General features: G+C 48.2%; 1 protein-coding gene across 1 annotated transcript in view; it reads right to left on the reverse strand.

The window, feature by feature from the left end:
* LOC135812404 (uncharacterized) overlaps positions 1-1,235 on the reverse strand; it is a 2,823-nt gene extending 1,588 nt beyond the window's left edge. Inside the window, exon 1 of the mRNA XM_065325777.1 lies at positions 15-1,235. Coding sequence (XP_065181849.1) covers positions 15-1,235 — 1,221 coding nt within the window. The remainder of the gene's footprint in view (positions 1-14) is intronic.
* Between the last annotated feature and the right edge of the window lie 10,258 nt (positions 1,236-11,493).

An 11,493-nucleotide genomic window follows, 5' to 3' on the forward strand; every position in this document is an offset into this window, starting at 1 on the left:
GTTCGAGGTCTGACATATGGGAATGGGGCGGACAGGTCATCTTGTGCGAGACTGCATTTGCTTGCAAAATAGCGGGCCATGCATTCTGCTTTGTCTGCGCTGGCTGTGTACTCTCGTCCATCGGGATCACGTAATGTCGGAACAGATTGACTACGCCCATTGCCAGAGGCACGCTTGACGGTGCGCCACCAGTCACTGGGTGGCAGCTGCTTTGAGGTCATTTTCTGTCTCAGTTTCGCCATGAAAGCACTCTTGGCAGTTTTGAGACAGGCAATCGTTGAGAGCCGTGCATCTTGGTAGGCTGACTGCCGATCGTGGTCAGACTGGTCGTCTCTCAGGCACCTCCATGCACGTCGTCTCCTCACTGTGGCAGCAGTGCACTCAGGGGTCCACCATGGAGGATCTGATGCTCGGGTTTTCAGAATTTTAGAGGGGATGAATCTCTTCATACCCTCCAGGATCCTCTCTGAGATGCCAGTGCATGACAGGTCTGGATCATTCCGAGCAATAGCTGCCCAATTGGTGGTTCTGACGAAGTGACGGAGCCTGGCCCAATCAGCATGCTGATACCTCCATGCTGTTCTTGATATGGGCTCGCGTGATGCACGGATCTGGAAGTCAGCAAGTATACAGGCATGGTCAGATTTGCCAAGAGGTGGCAAGACAGTAGCCAAAGATTCTACGGGTAGGTCGGACATAATCAGGTCCAGTGTGTTGCGGCCACGCGTTGGTTGGTCGACTAGCTGCTCAAGACCGTGCATGTAGCACATGTCCTCTGCATGCTCGCCGGCTCTAGTTGTTCTGCTACTGTGGAGCCACTCTTGGTTATGTACATTGAAGTCTACAGCAACTATCACAGCAGAGTTGCGGCAGGCTGTGGAGGTGAGGCCCCTGCAGATCACGTCAAAGATGCTGGTGTCTGTGTCTGAGCACGTTCCAGGACGGTAAGCAGCACATATAGCCACAGGCCGGCCAGTTGACAGTTTGACGTTTAGCCATACTAGCTCCTGGCCGAAGACATCAATGATATCCAGTTCGTTCATGGCTAGCGTGGCCTTCACCCAAACTGCCACCCCGCCACCATGGCGGTTTCGGTCGCGTCTCAGAGGCTGGTAGTAGCCAGGGAGTGTCAACTCTGCTTGAGTCACAGCCTCTGACAGCTTAGACTCTGTTACTATGGCAACATCTGGGGATTCAGCATGGAGCACATGGCGGAATTCATCCAACTTACTCATTAGCCCAAAGGCATTTGTTACGAACAGTTTCAGGGTTTTGTTGGTCATTACCAGCTTAGGTGTGCAAACGCATTGCCAACTGAGACAGAGTACTTGGCTGCTTGGTCTGCAGGTGGTGAATCTCGCTGGTGGGAGCGAGCTTTCATCCCTGGAGTTCGACTCGAGGTACCTGCATCGGCAGAGCTTCCATCCTCACTGTCCCTTTCATCTGCACTGCTTGCGTTGCCAGTGGTGTTTGCCAGTGGTGCGGAAGATTCTGCGGTGCTGCTGCTGTTGCTGCTGCTGTTGTCGCTGCTGCTGCTGTTGCTGCTGTTGTCGCTGCCACTGCTGCTGCTGTTGCTGCTGCTGTTGTCGCTGCTGCTGTTGTCGTTGCTGCTGCTGCTGTTTTCGCTGTTGCTGCTGCGGTTTCCGCCAGAGTTTTTGGAGAAGCGCCACGGTCGGCAGTACAAAGGCCTAGGCCAGAAGTTTGGGGCGGTCACAATAGGCATGGAGGTGGCATCTACAGTGACTCTGGCTGATACTCGTCCACTCTCTTCTACATGTACACTGCAGGTATGCACGGGCATGGAAGAGCCTGACATTGCCTGTTCGCTTCTGTCCATGATGAACTGTTTCAGGCAGTCCTCTGTGCAATCTGGGGAGATGTTGCCCACATAGGCAACAGAGCGCTTGGTCTTGGGTGGTCCTGCAGAGACCAACTTCCAAGAGTCGTCCTTGATGGTGCTGAACACAGGCTTGGAGTTCTTGACTGGCAGGAGTTCAGTACCCTCTGCATCAGAGTACATGACATTGTACTCCGTTTCCGTGTCCACTGAGGGCACCGTCTTGCCTGCGTGTCAGGGTGTGGCAGCGCTACGGGTACGGGGTTCAGTGTGCGTTCCCAAGTGTTCTGCCTGCTGCTTTGACTTTTTTTCACTATTTGCGCGCGGCTTAGACTTTCCAGTTAGCGTACGGGTACTATTCGTACTACTAGCTGCACTCTCCTTGACCTCCTCGCCTTTTTGTTGCTGTTGGTCGACATGCATGGGGGCAATGGCGGACTGCCTCAAGGAGCTCAGTTCGCCTCGTAACTCCGAAACGTGTGCACATAGTTGTGTGAGATTTAGAGAATGTGTGTGTGTGTATGTAAGATTTAGAGAATATGTGTGTGAGATTTGGAGAATGTGTGTGTGTGTGTGTGTGTGTGTGTGTGTGTGTGTGTGTGTGTGTGTGTGTGTGTGTGTGTGAGATATAGAGAATGAATGTGTGTGTGCGTGTGTGCGCATGTGTGAGATTATAGAGAATGAATGTGTGTGTGTGTGTGTGCGTGTGTGTGTGTGTGAGAGAGAGAGAGAGAGAGAGATTTAGAGAATGTGTGTGCGGACGCGCGTGTGAGTGTATGTGTATGTGAGAAAAGGGAGAGAGTGTGGGTGTATGTTTGTGTAGTGTTGTGGGCATGTGTGGATTTGGCATTTGTCCCCAGCTCTATTCTATATCATTCATGCCGGAACTACTGCTGCATAGCCCCAAGTCTGAAGACTTGGCAACTTCACGACTGCGCCTGACTCTTGCGCTATGACACGCGTCGCCTATGATACCCCTCATAATTTCCCACCTTGCTCCCACTTATGTTCTGGCTGCCCGTTTTGGATCCATCAGTTGCCTGATGATCGTAGAAATACTTGACACTCAGAGTTGTAGCAAAGCTTACAAACTCTCTCTTGTATTAATATTATTAAAGAGATTATTATCATACTTGGGAGAATGAAGTTGAATACACCACTGCATCACTGCAGCTGTACTTACATTGTATGGTGAATACACCATTGTAGCTGTACTTACATTGTATGGTGAATACACCACTGCAGCTGTACTTACATTGTATGGTGAATACACTACTGCAGCTGTACTTACATTGTATGGTGAATACACCACTGCAGCTGTACTTACATTGTATGATGAATACACCACTGCAGCTGTACTTACATTGTATGGTGAATACACTACTGCAGCTGTACTTACATTGTATGGTGAATACACCACTGCAGCTGTACTTACATTGTATGATGAATACACCACTGCAGCTGTACTTACATTGTATGGTGAATACACCACTGCAGCTGTACTTACATTGTATGGTGAATACACTACTGCAGCTGTACTTACATTGTATGGTGAATACACCACTGCAGCTGTACTTACATTGTATGATGAATACACCACTGCAGCTGTACTTACATTGTATGGTGAATACACCACTGCAGCTGTACTTACATTGTATGGTGAATACACCACTACAGCTGTACTTACATTGTATGGTGAATACACCACTGCAGCTGTACTTACATTGTATGGTGAATACACCACTGCAGCTGTACTTACATTGTATGGTGAATACACCACTGCAGCTGTACTTACATTGTATGGTGAATACACTACTGCAGCTGTACTTACATTGTATGGTGAATACACTACTGCAGCTGTACTTACATTGTATGGTGAATACACTACTGCAGCTGTACTTACATTGTATGGTGAATACACTACTGCAGCTGTACTTACATTGTATGGTGAATACACTAATGCAGCTGTACTTACATTGTATGGTGAATACACCACTGCAGCTGTACTTACATTGTATGGTGAATACACCACTACAGAGAATATTATCTTCCTATCATACCCTGGTTTCTCATCATTGTGTCGCTTTTGCCCGTACAAGAGGCTTTATCGACCTCGTAAAAAAAAAAAAAAAAAAAAATACACCACTACAGATGTACTTACATTGTATGGTGAATACACCACTGCAGCTGTACTTACATTGTATGGTGAATACATCACTGCAGCTGTACTTACATTGTATGGTGAATACATCACTGCAGCTGTACTTACATTGTAGGGTGAATACACTACTGCAGCTGTACTTACATTGTATGGTGAATACACCACTGCAGCTGTACTTACATTGTATGGTGAATACATCACTGCAGCTGTACTTACATTGTAGGGTGAATACACTACTGCAGCTGTACTTAGATTGTATGGTGAATACATCACTGCAGCTGTACTTACATTGTAGGGTGAATACACTACTGCAGCTGTACTTACATTGTATGGTGAATACATCACTGCAGCTGTACTTACATTGTAGGGTGAATACACTATTGCAGCTGTACTTACATTGTATGGTGAATACACCACTGCAGATGTACTTACATTGTATGGTGAATACACTACTGCAGCTGTACTTACATTCTATGGTGAATACACCACTGCAGCTGTACTTACATTGTATGGTGAATACACCACTACAGCTGGACTTACATTGTATGGTGAATACACCACTGCAGCTGTACTTACATTGTATGGTGAATACACTACTGCAGCTGTACTTACATTGTATGGTGAATACATCACTGCAGCTGTACTTACATTGTATGGTGAATACACTACTGCAGCTGTACTTACATTGTATGGTGAATACACCACTGCAGCTGTACTTACATTGTATTGTGAATACACTACTGCAGCTGTACTTACATTGTATGGTGAATACACTACTGGAGCTGTACTTACATTGTATGGTGAATACACCACTGCAGCTGTACTTACATTGTATGGTGAATACACTACTACAGCTGTACTTACATTGTATGGTGAATACACCACTGCAGCTGTACTTACATTGTATGGTGAATACACCACTGCAGCTGTACTTACATTGTATGGTGAATACACCACTGCAGCTGTACTTACATTGTATTGTGAATTCACTACTGCAGCTGTACTTACATTGTATGGTGAATACACTACTGGAGCTGTACTTACATTGTATGGTGAATACACCACTGCAGCTGTACTTACATTGTATGGTGAATACACTACTGCAGCTGTACTTACATTGTATGGTGAATACACCACTGCAGCTGTACTTACATTGTATGGTGAATACCCCACTGCAGCTGTACTTACATTGTATGGTGAATACACTACTGCAGCTGTACTTACATTGTATGGTGAATACACCATACAGCTGTACTTACATTGTATGGTGAATACACCACTGCAGCTGTACTTACATTGTATGGTGAATACACTACTGCAGCTGTACTTACATTGTATGGTGAATACACCACTGCAGCTGTACTTACATTGTATGGTGAATACCCCACTGCAGCTGTACTTACATTGTATGGTGAATACACTACTGCAGCTGTACTTACATTGTATGGTGAATACACCATACAGCTGTACTTACATTGTATGGTGAATACACCACTGCAGCTGTACTTACATTGTATGGTGAATACACCACTGCAGCTGTACTTACTTTGTATGGTGAATACACCACTGTAGCTGTACTTACATTGTATGGTGAATACACCACTGCAGCTATACTTACATTGTATGGTGAATACACCACTGCAGCTGTACTTACATTGTATGGTGAATACACTACTGCAGCTGTACTTACATTGTATGGTGAATACACCACTGCAGCTGTACTTACATTGTATGGCGAATACACCACTGCAGCTGTACTTACATTGTATGGTGAATACATCACTGCAGCTGTACTTACATTGTATGGTGAATACATCACTGCAGCTGTACTTACATAATAATGGTTGATAAATATGGTGGTAGACACACATGGCAATATGGCGGTAAACACACGCCTGCCCACACACGCTCTCTAAGATGCAACGTTCTGGCACAGACCTCTCCTTCTACCACTATCAGTTCGCGCCTGGCGCCCTTCTATGTGCCATGCGCTACTGGATGTACCAGCCTGCAATATATTGGCTACGGGCAACCATGCATCGACGAGGCGCCAGGCGCGAACTGATGGTGGTGGTGGTGAGAAGGAGAGCTCTGTGCCAGAACTTTGCAGCTTAGAGAGTGTGTGTGGGTAGGCGTGTGTTTACCGCCATATTGCCAGGTATGTCTTTACCACCATATTTATCAACCATTATTATCATACGCTCACATAAACACCACATACCAACCATGTAAACACACACACACACACACACAAACACACACACACACACACACATGTGCACATGTACACAGACGCATAATCATACATAATATTTGTGCACAGACTTACTCTACATTGTAAGAACCCTACTGTGCCAGTTGGCCATTGCTAAATTTGCACTTGTCCATACAATTTTTACAGTGTAGCTCGGAAGCAGTTTCCCACGCTCATGTGTTTTTGGGCTTTTTTAGCTGTGTAGAGACCGTCCCATGCCAGGTACAACACTGTCCTGGGCTATGGCGACAGGCGTGCCAGTATATGTCGAGTGTCCGGCAGATCTGGTGTCCCCCACCTTCGAATCGGCAAGTTCAAACCAGAGTACTAGTATGGAGAAATCTTACTTTCTGAAGATCGTTGAGATACTGGAGCTAGACCGCAGTGCAGCTGAGGATAGGAAGAAACGACTTCTAAATCGTATCGACCACCTTACGCGGAAGGTAGAAGCGCTCACAAACGAGATGACGGCTTTGCAGTCTGCTCAAGACGACAATGGCGGCCAAAGACGCCAAGGATCTCCCTCGGTGCAAAAATCATCCCAGAATAAACAGAAGCGAGTTGCAGCTTCCAGCACTGGCATACCCGTACCTGGCTGTCCTCAAAAGGAACTAGTACGAGATTCGGTTGAACCATGCTCCTCAGTTGTACGTACCGAACAACAAGATACCAGCGTGACTGAAGCGTCCAGGGTGCATCAAATGGACCCAGATGCTCCGACTGATGCAAAACCTGGCAAACAAGGACTTTCCAGAATGCTCCCTACTTTTGAAGAGGATGCGGAAGGCAGCAATTTATGGCAGCTGATCTGCACCAAGAAGCCAACAGGAAGGAAGGCTATTCTGTTTGTGGGCAACCTCCGGAAGGATTGCGATGCAGATACCCTTTGTCAATACGTACAACAAAGGGCGCAAGAGGTTGGCGTGAAGGTGCAAATCCATGATTGCACGCTATTTCCCAAGGAGAAAGGTCACTCAGCCCGACTCATTCTCAATAGAACGAGTATTGAACTTGTAAATACAAGGGAATTTTGGCCATCTCCGTACTACAGTCGAAAATGGAACTTCGACAAGTACCCTGGATCTGGGAACTCAGTGGATATGCAGAAGCCTGACGGACCAAAAGATCAGTCAGCGACCAGCGATCTCAACGATGGAGTGCTTACCCGCAGCAAATCTAAAGGTCAATGCTGACAATCTCATTTCTGAATGTTTGCAGCATCAGACGGAAAGTGGATGAGGTGAAGGAGTTCCTGTCGGCCAGAGGAGTGCACATCTTTGGTATGTCAGAAACCTGGCTGAAACCCGATGTTGGTGATGAAGAATTGGCGATTCCTCATTACAAACTTTTCAGGAAGGTCCGCCCCATCCAGCAAGGTGGTGGCGTCGGCATTTACTGCCATGAGTCTGTGGTTGTCCGAAGACGAATGGATTTGGAAGCTGCTGAGCTAGAGATTGTATGGCTGGAAGTCAGATGTCCTGGTGATACTCTCCGTGTCGGGTGTGGATACCGTCCTCCAGACAAGCCAGTGCCGTACTGGGACTCTCTTCAAGAGAATATAGAAACTGCTATGGAAGGCCCTCAGGCATCTACCGTTCTCATTGGAGACTTCAACATTGATTACAGCTGTGAGAACTCTCCGAACGCACAACATCTGCACCGAGTACTATCCAGTAGTAATCTTCGGAATTATGTCACCTCACCAACTCGTGTCACGAGCCACACGGCTTCAACCATAGATCTGTTTCTGTCAAATACACCCATTTCTGGTGCTGTGAAACGATTTACGGAGATATTAGCGACCATTTCGCCATCCTTGCACACTTGCCTGTAAACCAGACAGGGGTAAACCGAACATCACAACCCGGACAGAGTCGCCGTATCCACACCATCGACTGGGAAAAGTTTCAGACTGATCTGTGTGTCCACTTTCATCAGTTCCCTCGGAACGGCACGATAAATGACATGACAGGTGCATTCACGTCTGCTATTATGGAAACACTAGATGAGCACGCCCCCTTGGTGGCGAGGCGCAAGCGTGGTCGCCGTATCTGTCCTTGGTTAACTGAGGAGTTGGTATCTGCAGTACGGCACCGCAACAGGCTACACCATCGACTCATGAAGGATCAAGCCAATGAGGTGCTTCGAGAGCAACATCGGCTCGCCAGAGCTTTTGCCAGGAAGCTTGACCGAAAGCTTCGTAACCTGTACTTCGTAAACCAGTGCAACACACCTGATCAGCGGAAACTTTGGTCAGCAATGAACACAGTCACAGGGCGACGGAAGGAACGTCAAATACCTCTGGTTTCTGTTGAGGATCTCGGCCAGGTCTTCGGTGAAATTGTCAATGACCCAATCAGAGCACAGAATCTGCACCCGCCACTTGAGCCAATGCCAGCCAACAGTCTTCACGTCTCCAAACCTGTAAGTGTTGCAGATGTTGAAAAGTGTCTTAAAGCTGTGGATCCATTCAAAGCTGCCGGCAGTGACTCTGTACCTGGAATTGTCCTGCGACAATGTGCAAATGTGCTTGCTCCTCCACTTTCCTGTATCATTAATAGTTCACTACAGAGTGGTGTTGTGCCCACCACGTTCAAGCACTCCCACAATAGTCCCCTGCATAAAGCCGGAGACCGCTCATCAGCCCGCAACTACAGACCTGTATCCTTACTCCCTATCGTTTCGCATATCCTAGAGCAGTTTGTGAAGAGACAGCTGACAGAATATCTGTACAGCAATGATTTATACCCGATGACTCAATTTGCATATCGACCCCGCCCTTCAACAGAAGATGCATTGGTACTAGCAGTGAATCGCTGGCTATTAGCGAAATCCGTGCGCAAGTACCGGTTTGGTTATGATTGATATGTCGAAGGCGTTTGATCGTGTACAACATGAGAGGTTGGTTAATGAACTGTACGCCCTAGGCATTGGAGGAGCACCCCTACACTGGCTCTGTGGCTACCTCAGTGGCAGGTCACAGCAAGTGAGGGTGCTAGACAGCTTGTCTTGCTCTGTTGGCTGTACGCGTGGTGTTCCGCAAGGGAGCGTTCTTGGACCCATTCTCTTTGTGTTGTACACCCGTAATCTGCACACAGCACTTCCTGCAACTGTCAATCACCAAGAATTTGCTGACGATATAATCCTTGATTTCTCCCATCCTGACTTAGATTTTGTTGGCAGAACTCTGACGAGAGCAGTAACTGATATCTCCCGATGGCTTGAAGACATCGGCCTCGTAATGAATGCCAGCAAGACTCAGGTTATGTTCGTTCAGCCTCGTGGCGCAGCCATTGCCACACCCGATGTTTTCTGCAACAACGAGCAACTGGAGGTGACGGACACCGCAAAATACCTTGGTGTGATCGTTGACGACCAATTGTCATGGAGGCCACATGTCGACTATGTGTCACATAGAACTGCACAAACCATAGGGCAATTGTGGAGACACGGGCGTTCACTAACGCTTAGAGCTCGACGGTCGTGGTACACCAGTATGGTAAACAGCCAGCTGTGTTATGCTTCAGCAGCATTCTACCCAAGCCTCACAGCTCAGCTTCCCGACCATTTGGGGAAAATCAGCAAGGCTGGAGTCAGAGCTGTGTTTCAGCTCCCTCGTCAAACACCGACCGCACCTCTTATTTCTAGATTAAATATTTACCCACTGATCCACCATTTTAAGCTCAAGATTGTTGTTTTTTTTGTCCATAGATGTCTTGCCTCCAATGCAAGCATGCTATTTTCGACTTTCTTTCTGTTGATCGCTGAACCTGGTCTTGAGCAAAGCACACGCCGTGTTACACGTGGCCAGGTCTCACGTCTTCTCCAAATTCCATTCGTTCGTGGACCAGCATCTCGAGCGTCCATGCAATTCGTGGGCAGCGTGTATGGAACAGGCTTCCGGAAAATATTCGTTGCCATGAAGATATTCTAGGTTTCAAAGCGCTGCTGTGCCCAGATGTTCTTGACACGCTTTCTCTGTCTTAACTCATTCGTCAGACATGTGCATTTTGATCTTTTGGTTTGGTCTCTAATCGACAAAATGTTGGGTTAGCTTTTAGGCTAACCCTAGTTAGCGATAAGACCGATGCGCTGCTCTCTATCTCATGCTAGCTGCGACTGAGCTGGCTTTACACGTGCACTCAACTGCTGCGCATGCGCGCCCAAATCGCCTTGGGTAGGTCATGCTGCGCTGACTTTGGCTTGCGCTTTCCTTTGCAGTGTCACTGAGCAGCAACCGGAATTTGTTTGCCAAGAACAGAATTAATTATTCAGACTCCTTGTAGATTCCTCGCAGCCGTTTACTGCACGACAAACATGTTGTCTACCTCTGAAGCACGCCGTATGAACGTGTCGGACTTGCGGGCCGAGCTGGAAGGCCGTGGGCTGAATTCAAACGGAACAAAGCCCCAGCTTCTTGCCCGTTTGCTGCTCAGTATCCAGGACACGTCGAGCTCGGCGGCACGGGAACCTCGATCTCCGTCGGCCACGCCATCCTTGCGGCAGGAGCACGAGCAGGAGCAAGAGCAGGATCTGGAGAGTGCTGCAGCAGCTTCTCCGACTCCCCAGATCCCGGAACGGAGCAGGAATGACGATTTGCGCCAGTTTGTGCGGCAGGAAGTACATTCCGCCGTCACTGTTGCCTTGTCGGAGGCGATCGCTCCAATGCTGGCCACCATCACTGCCCCTGGATCCGCTAGAACTCAACCTTCGGCGGAGTCTTCCAACGCTGGTAATCTCTCGGTTCCCCAGACTATACGAGAGAAAATATTGAAGGGTGACTTTGTAGATTTCACCCAGCTGCTGCCCGATACTATCGCCACCTCGTATTCTGCCCCACGCTAGCTTCAGCTGCAGTTCAGCAGTGGCGGCTAGTCTCTGGAGGTGGTGGAAGGTGGAGCGGCGCAGCCCGTTCGTCGACGCGTCCACGACTTGCCGACATGGCTGGAGGCATGGACTCTCTTCATGAACGTCGTGTGTTCTGCCAACCCGTCCCGCCTGCAGGAGATGCTCTCCTACCAAGCCACCATAGTTGCAGCCAACAGGCAATACTATCCGGAGGCTTGGCTGTCGTACGACACCCAGTTTCGCTCTGCCATTTCTGCTCAGCCAGGCAAGCGCTTTGACGTCATCGACATAAATCTGTGGCAAATGTCCGTGACTAGCCGATCAAGGCCCACATGTGAGTCCTGCCGCCTCATCCATCCCGGAGGCGGCCAGTGTCCCTTTCGTCCGCAACGT

Source organism: Sycon ciliatum, chromosome 3 (genome assembly GCF_964019385.1).
Source record: "Sycon ciliatum chromosome 3, ocSycCili1.1, whole genome shotgun sequence".
NCBI lineage: Eukaryota > Metazoa > Porifera > Calcarea > Leucosolenida > Sycettidae > Sycon > Sycon ciliatum.